Consider the following 17,377-nt stretch of genomic DNA (forward strand, 5'->3'; position numbering starts at 1 on the left):
CCAGAATTAATCAGGAAAAAATCAAACACTTGATTACAAAAGAGATACACATTGGCATAATAAATACTATACTTCTATCATAAATCAAAATTCGAACCAAAATAAGTTTCTAATTGTCCACACATCCACTCACTGAACAAGACTTCTGATGTAATCTTATTCCTCTTCAACAATAGAAGAACAAATGATGACGAACTGAAAATACGACAAGAAATACCATGGCGACACGGGTGGAGCTTCTGAGCCTCCATGGAGTTGTATGGAAACCCAGAGAGACCCACCTCCAGTGGTGGAATTGAAGTACCATGCAAATCTAGTAAGGAGAGATGAATCTGATTCTGTCTTGGTTAGGGGAATCCAGTAGTGTCTACTTTGGTTAGAACTCAAATCAAGTTATTGACGAAGGGGACGTGCTTGCCAAATGCTTTGGGAATTAAATCACTTGATATTATTACTAAATTCATCGGCACTTCTTGTTATGTTAGCATCACAGATGGCCAACTTATTTAGCTTCTTGTGCTCACTTACAGATGCCGATAGCTTCTCATTGTTCCTCGAGGTCATTGAAATAAGTGGTCCATCCTTGCACTTGCCATTCCCATTTTCGCCGAATGTGGAACTGGGAGAGATGGAGCCATTGGTATGAGTCAAGCTAGATCCATTGGAGCAGGGAGCCTCAGGTCTGAATTCCGTTTCCGCAATAGTTGAACCACAAACATGCCCATTGGAACCATTGCACTCGGCTTCCTGTGGGTGGGCAAATTTCTTGGATCCTCTTAACCTGTTCTTCCCTGAATTTTTTGTATAAGATTTCTGCAGGAAGCCTCGGGGCATGAATGATATATCGTTAGAAGCAATTTTGCTTTTGTCCATGGAACCTTGCTCCGATACTACAGTTCTATGATACCCATTCGAGTGCCCATTTCCCTTGCTACCACTCACTGCTACGTGATTCCCAGGATTCTGTTCGCCTGCTTCACTGGCAGTGTTCATCTCTGAAGATTTTGCATTGGACTTTTCCAGTAAACCACCAGAAACCAATGACATATTGCAGGTGACATTTTTGTTTTTCTCCACCGAATCTTGATCCAAAAATTCAGTATTAGGAAATCCTCCATTTGGGTGTCCATTTTCCTTATTTTCCTCGCAGACATTAGCAACTGAATGTATATGCTTCGGCTTGTCTTCTTCACTGGCCAAAGACTGCTCTCCTAAATATACTGTATTGATTTTCCCACTGGAATTGTTTTCCCAGATTAATGGCATAGCCTTATTCCCTTCATTACCAACAGAAGTTGCATCCACATTATCAACTTCAATAGATGAATCCAAGGAATTGTAAGTTTGCAAAGGATGATCTGATTCAGCAAATGAACCGCATGAAGGTCTAGAAACTACAATTTCAGCAGTTATGGGAATATTTGAAGATGACTCAATGATCATAGCATCGTTGTCTGGAGAAATAGATGATTCACCAGTAGATTCACTGTCTCCTACAACATGACATCCTGCATCATTTCTGGCATCTGGAATTTCACATGTATCAGCATCAGCTTCAGTGGAAGATGTAGCAGGATGATGATCCAATTGCATGGCCTCCACGCTTGATCTATCAGGCCTTGAAGGGAACAGATCAGGGCTGCAACCTTCAAGTCCATTTTCTCTTGAATCCAAGACCATGACTTCCACTTCATTTGCCTCGGTAAGTACAACAGACGAGGAACTTGGTTGGGAGTCTTTGTCAGATCCATTGCAAGAAGCATAGCTGTGGTCGACCACCTTAGGATGTGTCTCAATTAACTGCTTTGTTTTCTGAGGTTCTGCATGCTTAACAAATGGCTCCTTCCGAACAGTGGTTCTGGAGATTAATATTCACATGAGAAGAATTACTCCAACTTTATGAGCTTAAAAGGATCATAAAAGTGAGGCTACTAGACACAGATGGAGACCAGCCAAAGCCAAGATAAAGAAGATTAAAAAAAGAATTCCGTTCCCAAACAAGAACTCCCTAGTCCCTAATCTCATATATATTTCATATTTCATGGTCACTAATATGTCTTGCAGCCATTAATCCCCACAGTAGGTGAACTGGGATCAGTTACATGCATGATATACACACTAACTGGAAGCTCATTCTTGCATATATGCATTAGAGTCACAAGCTATGCAAATCAACAAAAGGATTTATACATCACCTATTAAAAATATCATAATTTTCCTAAATATTAATCGAGTGAATTGGATAAACTTTTTACCTTCTGTATAAGAGCATATAAGCACCTTCAGCAAGTGCATCTTCCACTTCAACATCTGTGACCTGCAATAAAATATTAATTGGGCCAGAATTCATGTTGCCTACTATTAAAAAAGAATATATAATATATGCAAATTACCTTGCTGTCATCAATTCTGTACCATTTTCCTTGGTAATCTTTGGTATAGCAAATATAATGGCCAAAAAATGAAGCATTGAGCATGTCCACGTGAACAACAACAGCATATAGTACATACAGATCAGTCCCATCACTACTGCCACTCATATAGGGAGTGAGATTTAAATTCTCAGGAAAAGTGACCCTCTTGTTGAGTTTACCAAACCGACCACTCTGTAAAAATAAAGTTAAGCCGTCAGAAGATAACAATGAGAAGCACAAGGTCCAAAGATGGAACAATTTTGAAGCAGTGGTTCTAAGAGTTCTAGGTGCTGTATGGTGTCAAGTTCATGTAAGCCGTAGTCACTTGACAACTTTCAAGACTCCAAGCAAGATACTTGTATTTGACACAACTACAAAATACATTCAGTTTATAACATTTATCATAATAGTAAAGTTCTTAGTGTAAAAAGAAGGTGAAAATACAGATACATGGTATATCAATTACTAGATCCACACTGGCTCTTTTCAGTACGTTTGTTTTATTAGATATAGTATACTTAAAAAGGTTCAACTTCCGCTATGCGTTTTAAATTACCATGATTAATTGTTAAAGAAGTGATGCAGCACAAGCCAATTGTGTTGCCAAAACACAAACTACCAGGGAACGAAAAGGAAATTTTTATTAAAGTGAAATATAAATTAAGAAAATGGAGGGATTGAGAGAGATGTCTTACATAGAATACAAGCAGGATGGGTGAAATGAAGGGGAGCGTCGAGTGTTTTATGTGACCGTAAAGTACCTCTTAAACTTAAAGGTAAGTTCTATAAAACCGCAGTTAGACCTGCTATGTTATATGGAGCTGAATGTTGAGCTATGACTCGAGCACATGAGCAGAAGATGAGAGTTGCAGAGATGAGAATGTTAAGGTGGATGTGTGGACATACGAGGATGGACAAAATAAGAAATGAGAGCATTAGAGAGAAAGTAGGAGTTGCATCTATTGAGGAAAAACTCAGAGAGACACGTTTAAGATGGTACGGACATGTACTTAGACGACCAATAAATGCTCCAGTTAGGCGATGTGAAACTATGATAAACATGCATATAAAACGAGGAAGAGGAAGACCAAAAAAGACTTGGTTAGCAACAATAAAACAAGATAAAATTTATTTAAATATAGATGATGATATAATAGAAGATAGAGCTCAATGGCGTAAAAGGATTCATACAGCCGACCCCACCTAGTGGGAAAAGGCTTGGTTGTTGTTGTTGTTGTATAAATTAAGAAAATGGATCCTAGTTCCCTTTCATAGATCAAAATTATGATCAAGTCTTTCTAAAAACACTATTGGGTTATCCCATACCCTAACAAATATAAATAACTCTATTGAAAATTATATAACCCAAAAGAAACTATAAGAACTAATAAAAATCCTAATTACGTTATGGAGAGATTTTTTTTTTTTGAAATACTAAATCAACCATCCAAAGTTGTTGCCATGTGACCAAAAGGTCACGGGTTCAAATCCTGGAAACAACCTCTTGCAAAAAGCAGGGTAAGGCTGCGTACAATGGATCCTTCCCCGGGACCTCGCATGGCGGGAGCTTCGTGCACCGGGCTGCCCTTTACTAAATCAACCATCCATAGTGCATAATCAAAATTTTATTTAATGATGTCAGGCTTCAAAATAATTAATTTTGACTGTAAAACTATGAAAAGAGCATTGGAGGAAACACATAGTGTTCTGTCAAGGAAAGATAGGCCAGAAAAAAGTAACAGAGGAGGAGAGGAAACATGAGAGATCTGTAATAAAAAAGATAAAGAGAGGCAGAGAGTAGCATATAAGGGAGAAGGCGAGCAACCAAAGATGATATTCGAGTAAGAATAGTTGATAGGAAGGTAAGAAAGTATAGGTACAAAAGGGGAGAAAAATGGTCATTCTGCTGCCCAACCACCATCATAAGATGTTGCTGCCCTTAGATAAGGCTCATCATAGAAAGCATAACTTTTGCTGAATTCTTGTGCTTAGATTCTTATTTAGACTCACTCGATAACCCTTATTCCCTAGATAAGCTCCGCAATATTTTGCGTTAAGGCAACACAATTTTACAGTTCAAGAAGATAATTTTTGCATTAAAATACATATCTTGTCCAAAAAATAAAAAAGGGCAGCCGGTGCACCAAGCTTCCGCGAAGACAGGGTCCCGGGGAAGGGTCTATTGTACGCAGCCTTACCCTCTGCTTTGCAAGAGACTGTTTCCAGATCTTGTTCAAAAAATGCAGGAAAAAAACCAGACACTTTGCTGCAAACCTTGATAATCAATTAAAGATCGAATCTAAGCTTTTATTCAAAAGGTAATCGCCTAAACAAATGTAATAGGCAATGCTAAGGCGTGTGCCTAGGCATAGCCATTTTTTTTGGGATTTAAGACGCTTGAAAATTGCTTCACAGTTTATGAGCATAGGTGTCAGCCACAGTAAGTCCAAGAAACACTGCTTTACATGTTAATAATGCCAAAGAAATCTTACCTGGAATCTCTTCAGAGTAATAGTAAGGATATTTGGGGGTTGATGAACTGTAAGACGTTTCCATGCCTTAACATAATCATTGCATCTGTATACACACACAAATAACAATCATTTAATTGTTTACAAGAAAGACAAGGTTTTAAATGTCATATGAAAACAATATCAAGATGTCGCATAATGCAAATGTGATATGTGGAGGGCCATAAGCCATATATAAAATATGTTGTATTACGTATTACCAAAGTTTAGAGGTTTATATGTAAGGAAAATATTTCAAATTTATTAAACTATCCATCAATTTAAAAAAAAAAAAAAAAAAACACTTATCAAACTTATCAAATTGATGATCCCAACCAATCCTTTTTTTTTTTGGTGCATAGAGACATATAATCCATATAAAAGATTATTCCACTAACAAACTATGACTCATTTATTAAATTAGTTGTGTGCTTATTTAATTGAAACAGGTTTTTATCAAATCAGTAGTAATTTAGATAAGACTTTGTTATCTAATTAGGTTGGTTTAGTCCACAAAATTGTTATGTGGCCCTCACAAGAAGCAACCAGCCTTGTTTCAGTGTATTTTGACAAACTAATATGTCAAATTGCATATGGAATTGGTAGATTCAGTCCCTCACTTTATACTTATCCAGCAACTTAAGAGGCTTATGGTGTTTTTTAAAAGACCCAAGAAAGAAGACCCTTATAGTGCTTTAATGTCATGGGTAGATATAGTTTATGAATTTAGTCTGCTTGATGACTATATTGAACACAACAATGTTTACTAGCATTACTTTCCGATTTTCAGGTAAGGAAAAAAGAATGCTCTCAATAGAACATGTTTCCAATGCTCCAAATAGAATATGTTCCACTAATTTATCCAACATTCTCCTGTTTGCATTGTCTTATCTCAAGGAGTTTTGAACTCTTGAAAAAGTCAACAGTTAGTAGGCTGGGACACCAAATCTGACATGAATTGTCTAATCAAATGGGAAAAGAAAGAAGAATGTGTCCCAAGAAATTATTAGAAAACAACATACCAACTTTTCCTATATGTTATCGTGGTTCTTAGATTTTCTGAATGATTATTTTTCTATTGTTGAATATATCCTGCAATCAGAAATCTAGTGCTTTTGATAGGTTTGACAGAGAAGACACTTAAATGCGATCTATTGTTATTGCAAATAAGTTCAAATCAGTATCAGTAAATAATAAATTCATGTCAAATAGTCAATAATTAAAATCTAAACATTAGAGAAGGAACAGTATGTATACACCCAACTTCATCCAAGATGACATAGCTACAAAATGCAATTTCAGTGCCTTATTAAACCAGAAATCATACATGTACTTTGATATCAAGAAACTAACAGATAGCAGTAATAAAGATAACAAAGTCATACGTGCTTACCCATCGCACTTATACTTGTTATCCCCATCAAGCCACTCCTTCATAGTGAATTGATCCAAACACTCCTCCAAAGATTCAGCATCCCCATGGATTTCAACAGTCAAATCCATCATATTCTCATACCGATTGGAAATGGTATTACATTTTGTACACGTTACCTAGATTAAGTTATATTCAGTGAATTAATGGCATTCAAACAAGAATATAAGACATTTTCTAGGATAGCAAATTGGAAACTGGTAATATGTCAGAAAAATCTGCATCAGCCCATGCATAAAGCAAAATGCATGAATTATCTGCACATAGATCATGTGACAGTTATATAAAATATCTTGCTCTATGTATATATTGCCTGATGTCAAACACGAAAAATATTGCAACAAACAAGCATCAGGTGGGCAACACAGCAATCTTTACATTTCTTTAGATACTAAGAAGCAACTCAAGATGTATGGAACCTCCTGCCAGTAGTAATACACACATGCTCACTCAAGAGAACTACACTGTAGAAATATTCAGAGATGAACCATCTAAGAGAAATTACAATCTGTACTACTTTAGTCAGCTTATGTTGCCCTTTCTTTTTAGACTGATTATCTTTGAAATGTTTCAACATAAAAACAAGACTCATGAGATTGAGGATAACCATAAAACGGACCATGTCACTAAATTTAAGATCACTAAACACCACAAGACTTCAGTCTCCAAAACTATGGTTCATGCAATGGATAATCTGGTAATGTAAATGGAATTATTTTCAAGAATATATTGTAACTTTAATTAACAAGCTTTCAGAAGTTCAAATTACTTTCCCAAGTATATTCCAAAAATAACAAATACCAGATTGAATGCAACCTGTGATTGAAGATAGCCACCAAAGATATAATGAATAAGGGTGGTCTCTTGGGTGCTGGGATCAAGCATCTTTTCACCTCCAAATTCATCAAGGCATACAGATTGCATTGTGTCAATTGCAAACCTATAAGTAGAATGATAAACTAAAGATGACTTACAATGATGCATATAGAAATGATATGAAAATCATGGATTTATCTTTAAAGAATGAACCAAGGTAATACCTCATAAATTCATGAGCATCCTCCTGTCTCCCATAACCAAGGTTGCCACCAATATTTGGCAAACGAGAAAGAATATTTAATGGTGAAAAGGGGTCTGAACTTTCACTAGCTCTTTTGATGTGTACTTGAAGCTCACATAGAAAGCACCAATCATTATGTTTTCTAACACCTAAAATAAATCAAGGTGAATACTTTAGTTTGGGTATGAATGAAGGCAGTTAAAAAGGCTGCTGGGAGTCTGCCACTTACATTCTCTAATGTGATCTCTCTCTAATAAATAGGCAATAAGTGGACGAGTGCATGCCAAACACTGTAGAACCACATTAGCAAAGCAACTGCCGAGAAACCAAACAAACCATGGTTACTAAATGCCCCTAATTGCCTCAGCAAAAAGTGGGAACAGAGACACTGAAGAAGAACATGAGATATTAATGACCTGTTCCCACAATTCAAGAGCCCACAAGGTGGAAATCCAGGGTTCTCCCAGTTAAAAAGCCTCACAAATTCATTATAGGGGAAAAGAATCTGAAGATAAAGAAGGAAGAAGATCATTGTTAATACAAAACGACTAACCTTGATGACGAAGAGAAATTAAAAGAAAAGCAGAAAATAAAAAGGAAATAATTAATACTTTTTTTGGTTTTTGTAGGATATTGTAGGTCCCACGAGCAGGGACTAATGATATAGAACTCAACCCAGATGATTTCCTTCTTCTGCAAGAACCATTGCCTGATAAAACAATGTCAGCCTTATCTTCTGACTCCGACAACTTCAATTTTTTGCATTCAAACATGTGAAGAGTTTTCCAATGCTTTGTCTGGCATGCTATCGAACTGAAATCAAACAAATGTGCTTTCCTTGAGAGTCAATTAAACTAACAATAACAACAATCTGTGTGTATTTCTGATATTCAAAGTCAGCTACTTGTCTTATCTACCATCTAACCCTATGCAAGGATGCATTGCTAGCAAGACAGGTAAACTACAATTTAACAAAAAAAAAAAGAACAAGAAAAGGAAGATACACATTATGGTTGATTTATTAAAGGAATATACAGGAAAATCAAACAAAGGAAAAGCTGACAATGTTTTTGTAAATAAAAAAAATATTTAAGGAAGATAAACTAATGAAGGGATATTGCAATATAGCACAGGACAAGCATACAAGGAATAGGGATGAAAGCAAACTGGAGTCCTGTCAGACCTTTAAAAAACATGAGGTGAATGAAAGCCCCATGAAAGTAGTATTCTAAGCTGCATTCTGGCAAAATATCTCCATAGTATTATCAATAATCAATCAATGCCTAAAGTAACACGTCAATGCATGTTATGCCAGGACAATAGATCTTTCTCTTAAAGTAACAGTCTTCTAGGTGAGACCGTACTACCGTAGTTAATTATCAAAATCTACATGTCAATTGAAGACTAACACCCCAAGATAATTCTTTTACATCATTTTAGTATAAATTGCACTATCTAGAAAACCCACAGAGTTAGTGCAGATCAGCAGGAAGCCAATATACCTAAGATAAACTAAATAACCGTGACAACAACCCCAAAAAAATATTTAGTCAGTCAATTATCGTTCTCCTAACTAACCGCTAGTTAATTAAAAGGCTAGATTGCTGTAATGTGCAATAGACAAGTACTCCAAACGCCATTCTCTCTCCAAGAACCCACTCAAGAAACAAGCATGAAAGTTAACCAGCCTCTAAACTTAAATAAAACCTCTGTTTTTCTGTAACTTGGCATGGAAGAACTGCGACCAGATATTTCATGACTAGAGGACAGTGGTTCTGTGCTGAAAGATGGCGCTGCAGAGAAATTCTAATATCAGCACAGCTAGATGAATGAAATAATTAATGAAATGGCAACCTCTACTTACAACCAACTCATGTCAAAACCTATTCGTCAAATGGAAACCTACAGTTACAACTAACTCATGTTAAAACCTATAGTTGGTGCATCCAATTATAGAACAAGCTTTCATCCAGTTAGATGCGCCAATCAATTTAGAAGAGAGATAGGATCTATGAGATAATAAGCATGCTAATAGTTTAGATGCGTTATTGAAAACAGAATCTAGCATGCAGTTAGGCTCAAACAAAATGCCTCAGATTTACTAGAAAGCAGCAACTTACTTGGTTACATGCACATGGCACTAGTTTCTCATAAATTTGAAGGAAAAAAACCTACTCATTGAAAGAAATGAATGTGTATTCAGTGCTTGTCGGTTGAACATGAAATTTGCACTTGAGACAAAATTGGACCATGACAACCTTGACCATCTTGAAATGTACCAAACACAAACTCAGAAGGTACAACTAAGATTTATGCAAGAACCAAGTTTTAAGACTTTGCTTCATTTTCTTGAATAACCTATGCAAGTTCCAGTTTAATTTAAAGCAACAATCGTCATAAAGATTAATCAGAAATCCTAAAAAAAGGATTTAAAAGTAAAGGGCATCAAGACGAGGGCTGCCATCCTATAGTAGTACTACACGATTTAGAATGGATTGAATTGTCCAACTAGCTGAACATTTCTCTAGATTCATAAAAGCCAAATAACCTGGGTAAGTTCTACGATTCGAGATCAAATTTTTATTATTTAAAAAAAAAAAGTAAAACAGACGCCGGCTACAGTTAGCCAGACCAAAAAGACGTTTCTGGGAGGAAAGAACCAAACTAACGTCCAAACGAACACGGAAAAAAAACAGCAAGCTACCTACCAATATTGCACCCTCTTGCACCTGGAGCATTTCTTGGTCCCCTGCTTCCCACAGCAACTGCAATCGCCACTTCCTCCTCCTTCTCCTCGTCCGCCCCTCGACATCCCGACCTTAGGCTCGTAGCCGGAGGGGGAAGATCCGGCCTCGAAGCTAGCGTCGACGACGAAGAACCTGGACGCGGTCCGCTTGAGGAGGAGGAGGGCCCCGGAGAGCGTCAGCAGCAGCGCGATCGCGAGTTGCAGCACCGACGAGAGATCCAACGCGGGGAGCATCTACTTGCGCCCTAGGGTTTTCCCCGCCTCCACCTGATCAATAACTTCCTGCCGGTCGCCGCTCTGCTCCAATTTCGCCCAATCCCGCCGGTGGAAACCTCGACTCGCCTCGTTGTTTGCGGAATCAGATCGATCCGAAGAGGGCCGCCGGAATCTGAAGGCGGTGGATTTGGGGTTCTTCACTCGGCGTCGCCTTCGGGAGCAAGAAGGCTTCGGGAGCAACTGCAGGTATGAGTGAAAGGGCTGGAAAATATTATTATTATTATTATTATTATTATTATTATTATTATTATTATTAAATTAAAAATATTTAATCAAATATTTTAGATGAATTTGGAGTGTGAAAATGGGTAAAAATAAAAAAGAATTCTCTTATTTTATAGCATTTTTTTTATTAAAATTAAATTAAAATTGAATAATATTAAATCAAATTTAATTAAATTAGTAATTTTAATTATTTTATATTTTTAAATTTATAACACTAATTCTAGTAAAAATTTCTATAATAAAAATATTTTTGGATATAAAAATTCTTTTTGATATTTTTATTATATACATAACCTTAAGTGGCAAAGAATATATTTAATGTGATTATGTACAAAAATAAAGATTCTAAGTCAAGACATAAATTAAAAGTAGATATTTATCTTTTAAATGTATATTATAAAGATTAATATTCCATATATCTTACTTTAAACATATAAACCTAAAGCTATACTTAGTTGAAAATATTTTAATTAAAATTTAATATTCAAAATGTCTTTATTATTTATCTACATTTTAAAAGTTTAGTTTACATTCAAATATAATTCTAAAATATAGGGCAATTTCTAATATCATTTATTCAACTTAAGAAAAATAACACCTAAGCAAATGCACATGGCTATAAATAAGTATACTCTTTGACAAATATATAGTTTTAAAATAAATGAACTAACATAATTTGTTATTTTTAATAAGTAATTAATTACCCAAATGAAAGCAAGATTTAATATTGGGTAATTTATTAGTAATTAAATGTATATTAAATATCAATGTAGCGCCATGCTTCGAATATTCTCGCATGATGATCCTGTCTATTTGGGCCACGGCCCAATCGGCCCATTTTTAGGTCACTGAACTTCGATATATCTTCCGCTCGTCCCTGCATCTCGTGCATGTCTTCCTTCTCTCTCACGAAATCGACCATGAGAGCGAAGTAGACCTACACCATGCCATTTGTATGGATCGCAAGGTGACTCACGCTTCCTGGCCTCTCCAGATGCCGCTGTCGCCCTCCTCCGCTGCATTAATTGACCACAGGGGAAGCAGATCTACGCGTCAAATCTAGGGCGCTCGAGCTCCTCCTCTCAGACTAACGCAGAAGTATGGCGGTGCTTGCGATGGCTTCCGGGGTCCTCCGGCCGAGCCTTGGACTGAATCTGGAACCGGGAGGTGCTGGCTTGTGGCCCACCCTTTTGAGCCACTCGCTTCGTCGCTCCCGATCTGCGATCTCGACCCCATCAAAGATCAGGTTTTGTTCTTATTCTCATTCCCCCTACTTGTTATGGTGATTTTCTCGTTAAAGTAATGATTTTACCTCCGTGATTGTAGATTTAGGCTAAAAATGTTTCTTTGGTGTGAGATTTTTTCTGTACTTTCTGATGCAAAAATGTTCATCAGAAGTTGCAATCGTGTTGTACTTTAAATATCTCTCTTGCATGTTCGTTTCCAGTTGCAAGCTTGATTTTTTTCCCCTCTTACAGATTCATGTGTAAAAATGTTCCATGGATGCGAAATCTTTGCTTTTTATCCCCAATTAAATAAATCAAAAAATGCAGATCTCGACTTCTTGTGAATCTAGGATTTTCTTACGGATGAATCGAGAACTTGTAGGCGCATCAAGATGTTACTGATGTGTGATCGTTCTATATACCATGTCGTGTTTGTTCTTAACCCTCGATTGTTGGATTGGAGCATGTGCTTGTTCTTTGCGTGTCTTATTTTCTGCTGATGTCGTATTATGGGATATTGTCAGATGTCCATCCCAACGCACTCCTAGAGCTACATACTCAACTGCTGTTGAGGTATTCAAGCACCTGCTTGATGCATTTATCTGGAAATCCATTCTGATTTTCCCTGAATTCCATTGTGACAGGATGACAGTTCCAAAGAGACTGACAGAATTCCAACACCTAAAGTGATAATTGATCAAGACTCAAACCCAGATGCAACCATCGTCGAGGTAGCCTTTGGCGATCGCCTTGGAGCACTACTTGACACTGTATACTCGAAATCTCTGTCTCCCTTCATGTTTTTCTTACAATGTTTCTTTTTTGTTTCTAGAGTAGCAAACATTTTTTTAGCTTTGATTTTTTGTTTATAATTATATACTTTGTAGATGAACTCACTGAGGAACCTAGGACTTCATGTTGTGAAGGCTGATGAATACTTGGAGTCTACTGGGAAGCATCATAGATTCATGGTAACTAACAGGTGAGCTCTCAGCTATTCTCTAATCACCACAATTTTGGTTGTCGCTGCATCTTCATGGATAAAGCTCTCTGCTATTGTTTGTCACTTTGTCGACAATATTTTTCATATCTGACCTTTGTGTATCAAATCATGCTATACTGTAGTTAATGGACTTTTTCATAGGTCCACCGGCCGAAAGATTGATGACCCAGAGTTGTTAGAAACAATTCGTCTGACAATTATCGCCAATATGCTTCAATATCACCCAGTAATTCTGATAATTTTTGGTTATTTTCATGCCCCTGAATTAGTCTGATGGAGTTTATTAATTCCCTGCAGGAGTCTAGCAGTAAACTGGCCATGGGAGCAACCTTTGGAGTGGAGGCACCTGAGCAGAAGGTACTTAGCTCTTATTTCATAACTGCAAACGATTGCTTGAATCTTTGGATATTAGGATGCCTCTTTTATTCTTCTGCAGGAATATAACTTCTCTTCGAGAAAGAGCCGTCTATTTTTCTGAACTTTTGTATATAAGGAGTGAATTAAAAAAAAAATATCCCATTAAATTTGTCTTTGTTTAGCGAACAAAGAAACAAGTTTACTAATATAGCACACCTTGGGTTAACCAGACCTTTATTTTCAGGAAATGTTTCACCCTTCTGCCTCATTCTTGTTTCCTATTATGTACCCTAAATATCATCATTCCATTTGTTCAAACAAGATATTCAACTATCTAATGAATTTCAGGTTCTCATCTTCATTTGTTTTTCAGATTGACGTCGACGTTGCAACCCATATAGATATTTATGACGATGGACCTGACAGAAGGTAAGGTATACATAAATAATGTTAAACTGGTAGATCTAACTTCTTAATTTATCACTATCATTTTTTTCATAAATGTACACCTCTTTCGGCATATATAGTGTACATATTTGATCTTTGTAAAAATTGAAATTACATGCAACTCCGGGACACACGAATATAATACAGGGCTGTTACCGAATATGACAATGCTTTTCAGAACAGAGGTTTCATCTCTAAGAATTTTCTTATCTAATTGTAGTTCGATGAGAGCAAGTCTTTTCCGCCCATTCAAGAAAGGAAATTCATGAAAGAAAGAAACAAAAAAAATCTGTAGTGGAAGTAAATGTCGCAAACATACCACTTATCCATATCCATTAACTTCTCTTCAGCTTACTTGTGGTGGAGACAGCGGATCGTCCTGGCTTGCTGGTTGATCTTGTCCAGAGCATCAATGACATAAATATCACAGTCCAGTCAGGAGAGTTCGGCACGGAGGTAAAATACGTCAACACGATCCTATCAAGTTCTTAACATGTATTCATTATTCAAATTAGGTAACCCTATCTCCTTACAGGGATTGCTGGCTAAAGCAAAGTTTCATGTCAGCTATAGGAACAGAGCCATCATTAATTCTTTGCAACAGGTATTTCCCATTGCTACAACTTGTTTGAAGTAACAAACAAGAATTCTAATTCCTCGAAAACTTGGGGTTTGCGTTCCATGATACATTTTTTTTTAATTGATTTCTCGATCTGTCATCTCTTTTAGATGAATTTTAAAAAGGTTTGTTTGTGTGACCTAGGTTCTTTCTAATAGCTTGAGCTATTCCTTGAGGAGGCCATCGACCGAGGATGCAAGCTTTTAGTCACTTTCTGGGACAACTTCAACATGGTATAATTATGTGACTCAAAATTTCTGTGTCAAAAGAAAATGATGTGGTAATACTTTTATCTATGGATTCTACCTGTGCTACATGAAAAATATCGATTGCATTTTAGTTATACCATGTTAATGCATCTCGTCATCACAGACCCATTGAGTTGGAGGGATGGATGCGTTAATGGGGTTGGGCAGGTGGAGTAGGCTAGATTGTCCAGTCGGGCAAGGTTGTTAGATCTGGTCGGTGGCCTTCCGGCTGAGCTAGCTGGGTGGACCAATTTGGCGAACTGGTGGAGTTGATTGAGTCAGTAGATCCTACAGGATTGAATAGTCTGGCCAGGATGCCTTTTAATGCAGCCATAAAACTCTTCTACCACCTCAATCAAGGGGAGAGGTTTCTGATTATAATAATGTATTTATACATCAGTTTGGTATATCCTCCTTATCTACATAAGCATTCATGTATGGCGCTCTTATGATCTTCATACTAGCAAGTATAGAAGAGCTCACGCTCTATATATGCTTGGATCTTTCATCGAAAGGCTTCAAGAAACTAGGTTGATGTTGCTCTACTATACCAAGATGAGAGCCTCCAAAATGATCTCTTGCGCGGCTTTGACACGGTTGATGTTTCCGCATCAGATTTAGTTAAGATTTCCCACATAACTTGCACATCCCGGTATCCACACATTTGCACATCGTTGTTGAGTTTAAGTATTCCCCCACCTGCACAAAGTTAAGAATAGAAAATGAGTGGATGGATGAGTAGAGCTAATTTCATGCTAAACTAACTTCATTGCTATTCAAATCAAACAAAACTTACTGTGATTTGCTTTTGTTCAGTTTGTTTTGGTCTGGAATAAAAAATAGAGATAATTAATGAGGCCTGATATTGAAAGGAAGTGCAATAGAAGTTGAGATCATTTCAGATTCCACCATGAGCATCACAACTGTAAAGGCATGTGCTGAGTCATACATATTCTTGTTCTTTTCCAATCCAACCACATTAAGATAAATCCCATTGATGGAGTGTACTTGGATAAGAATATAGGTAACAAAATTGGATAATTCTTATTGGTTGAGTATCACTAACCTAGTTTAGTTGTCTTCTGAATCAGAATAGATGTCTTTTGTTTTTTTAAAGGAAAGGCATGAGAGAGCTCTCAAATACTCACGTTTAGAGATAAAAGATGGATTGAAGACTTGAAACAATTTCTGAAGTCTTACCAACTGAGAGAGCTACCTGGCACTCTCTAGTCCCCTCAATATCATAATACTAAGCATTATCATAATGGAATTTAAGTAAAAGAGACGGCCAAGAACAACCATCATCCTTTTAATATCTAGCTATGAAAGTTAGCTTTATGAAAAGCTTACTTTGTCATGGATCAGGTGGTGGTCCTATAGGAAATGGATAAACTCAGAAGAGGGGTGAGGTACCATGAACCCATAGCTGTCCGCACAGAAGGAATAGCAAGTGCTCTTTTTTGCATCCAGTGGTTTCTCTGATGCCCTTCACTGCTGAAGGCACAAAAGATGGGGCTTTTTTTAAGCAGAATTAGATTATAGATCAAAATGATTTAAATTGGAGTTCAGATCGATTTATTTGAACCGGTTTGCGACCGATGGCTCATGAACCATTAAACAAAATAATAATCCCAAAGTTACCTCACATAGAGGAGAGGGGAACAGAGAAGGGAGAAGAGATGGATGGAACGGAATTGATTGAATTTCCATCCTTACCCTCATCCTAAAATCCGATCACTGTCTGAGCAACGCTACTTGCCATTGGAGCCTTGACCCCTTTGACCTTCCCTCATCGACCTCAACTCCCATCTGCGAAGGAGGGCGAAAGAGAGAGATGCTTCTATTCTGCATATGGAGTTTTTGAGTTTGCTCTGTGAATTCGAAGTTGATATCCAAATGAATTTATGGTGATGTAAATGGTCGGGAGAGAGCATCGAATGATATGCCCTTATCTCCCTCGAGATAAACTCGAGTATCGATTTTTTTTTTTTTTTCCTTTTTCTGGATAAATGGAGGATGATCGAGCCAAATCGTGTAGGCGGAATCTCGATTGGCATCCACTGAGGGAAGAGTGGATTGAATTCTACGATCACCTCTCCTCCATGTGAGTAAACAAAATAGATCGAGAAGAAAAAACATATTCAACTTGAAAACCGGAATCAAATCCGAAATAACAACACAAAAAGGCGAAGGGAAACCAGGTAGAACCCTAATACCTCCCCCGACTCATAATTTTAAGATTTGTTTTCTTGTTCGCGTTCGATTCAATGATCGAAGCGAACGCTATAAGGAATCGATCACTTTTCCTCTCCTAATCTCACTAATCTTCTTCTCGCTCGGAAACGGAAAGGGTTCGGAGAGAGAGAGAGAGAGAGAGGCGATGATTACCGTGCTTCCGCGACTTGATGACGCGAGAGGAGACGGCGAGCCACGCTCGCTTGACGGGGAACACTACCTTCCTCTGCCACCAAGACATGATCGCGTCGCCTACTATCTGCAGCCGGCGCGCCTCCCTGCTCCGCTCCGCTCCGTCCTCCGCCTCTTCCGATCCACGCTCCCTCTCCCTGTCCCTCCCTCTCTCCCACTCTACTGCTTTTAAACCGCAGCTTCGATTCCGAGGCGTAAAAATAACCGAGAAACCGTTTCCCCAGACGTTTCCTTCCTCTTCCGAGCAACTGCCACGACGAAGTCCATTTCGTGTCACTGCATCGCCTCTTCCTTCCCCAACACCGTCCATCTCTCGGATCCTTTCACTACCACAGGGCCCACATTCTCACCCAATGGCATGAATCATCTCCGTGTACGTTGGCTCGG

The 17,377-nt window shown here is 37.7% G+C and overlaps 3 protein-coding genes across 5 annotated transcripts; 1 reads left to right on the top strand and 2 right to left on the bottom strand.

The window, feature by feature from the left end:
- Nucleotides 1-51: 51 nt before the first annotated feature.
- LOC121982456 (ubiquitin carboxyl-terminal hydrolase 18-like) lies at nucleotides 52-10,396 on the bottom strand. Its single transcript, XM_042535526.1, has 11 exons — nucleotides 10,125-10,396; nucleotides 8,028-8,229; nucleotides 7,833-7,921; nucleotides 7,646-7,731; nucleotides 7,397-7,565; nucleotides 7,173-7,296; nucleotides 6,318-6,475; nucleotides 4,907-4,991; nucleotides 2,394-2,606; nucleotides 2,256-2,317; nucleotides 52-1,858 (listed from the first exon to the last, which is right to left on the bottom strand). The coding sequence occupies exons 1-11, from the start codon at nucleotides 10,394-10,396 to the stop codon at nucleotides 439-441; spliced, it is 2,880 nt and encodes a 959-aa protein (XP_042391460.1). The 3' UTR covers nucleotides 52-438.
- A 93-nt stretch (nucleotides 10,397-10,489) lies between these two features.
- LOC121982457 (ACT domain-containing protein DS12, chloroplastic-like) lies at nucleotides 10,490-14,658 on the top strand. 3 transcript variants are annotated; one of them, XM_042535528.1, is made up of 10 exons: nucleotides 10,490-10,624; nucleotides 11,508-11,909; nucleotides 12,414-12,462; nucleotides 12,534-12,659; nucleotides 12,777-12,871; nucleotides 13,190-13,249; nucleotides 13,598-13,678; nucleotides 14,047-14,152; nucleotides 14,232-14,300; nucleotides 14,460-14,658. In XM_042535528.1, exons 2-10 carry the CDS (start codon nucleotides 11,764-11,766, stop codon nucleotides 14,520-14,522), a joined length of 795 nt encoding a protein of 264 aa, XP_042391462.1. In that variant the 5' UTR covers nucleotides 10,490-10,624; nucleotides 11,508-11,763; the 3' UTR covers nucleotides 14,523-14,658. The 3 variants fall into 3 exon arrangements, with proteins under 3 accessions (XP_042391462.1, XP_042391461.1, XP_042391463.1); XM_042535527.1 differs by lacking the exon at nucleotides 10,490-10,624 and adding an exon at nucleotides 13,034-13,118 and having other exon boundaries at nucleotides 13,623-13,678; XM_042535529.1 differs by lacking the exons at nucleotides 10,490-10,624; nucleotides 12,414-12,462 and adding an exon at nucleotides 13,034-13,118 and having other exon boundaries at nucleotides 11,727-11,909; nucleotides 13,623-13,678.
- A 365-nt stretch (nucleotides 14,659-15,023) lies between these two features.
- On the bottom strand, nucleotides 15,024-17,315 carry LOC121982458. Its single transcript, XM_042535530.1, has 3 exons — nucleotides 16,952-17,315; nucleotides 15,360-15,390; nucleotides 15,024-15,262 (listed from the first exon to the last, which is right to left on the bottom strand). The coding sequence occupies exons 1-3, from the start codon at nucleotides 17,298-17,300 to the stop codon at nucleotides 15,247-15,249; spliced, it is 396 nt and encodes a 131-aa protein (XP_042391464.1). The 5' UTR covers nucleotides 17,301-17,315; the 3' UTR covers nucleotides 15,024-15,246.
- Between the last annotated feature and the right edge of the window lie 62 nt (nucleotides 17,316-17,377).

Source organism: Zingiber officinale, chromosome 5A, assembly GCF_018446385.1.
Source record: "Zingiber officinale cultivar Zhangliang chromosome 5A, Zo_v1.1, whole genome shotgun sequence".
Lineage (NCBI taxonomy): Eukaryota > Viridiplantae > Streptophyta > Magnoliopsida > Zingiberales > Zingiberaceae > Zingiber > Zingiber officinale.

Coding starts and splice junctions, on each gene's coding strand:
- LOC121982456 (XM_042535526.1), bottom strand. CDS start 10,396: ATGCTCCCCGCGTTGGATCTCTCGTCGGTGCTGCAACTCGCGATCGCG. Junction 7,732..7,832: donor CTCTTGAATTGTGGGAACAG/GTCATTAATATC, acceptor GTTTCTCGGCAG/TTGCTTTGCTAATGTGGTTC. Junction 2,318..2,393: donor ACAGAATTGATGACAGCAAG/GTAATTTGCATA, acceptor ATTTTATTGCAG/GTCACAGATGTTGAAGTGGA.
- LOC121982457 (XM_042535527.1), top strand. CDS start 11,764: ATGGCGGTGCTTGCGATGGCTTCCGGGGTCCTCCGGCCGAGCCTTGGA. Junction 12,660..12,776: donor TTGGAGCACTACTTGACACT/GTATACTCGAAA, acceptor TATACTTTGTAG/ATGAACTCACTGAGGAACCT. Junction 13,119..13,189: donor ATATGCTTCAATATCACCCA/GTAATTCTGATA, acceptor AATTCCCTGCAG/GAGTCTAGCAGTAAACTGGC.
- LOC121982458 (XM_042535530.1), bottom strand. CDS start 17,300: ATGGACGGTGTTGGGGAAGGAAGAGGCGATGCAGTGACACGAAATGGA. Junction 15,391..16,951: donor CATCAAGTCGCGGAAGCACG/GTAATCATCGCC, acceptor TTTTTATTCCAG/ACCAAAACAAACTGAACAAA.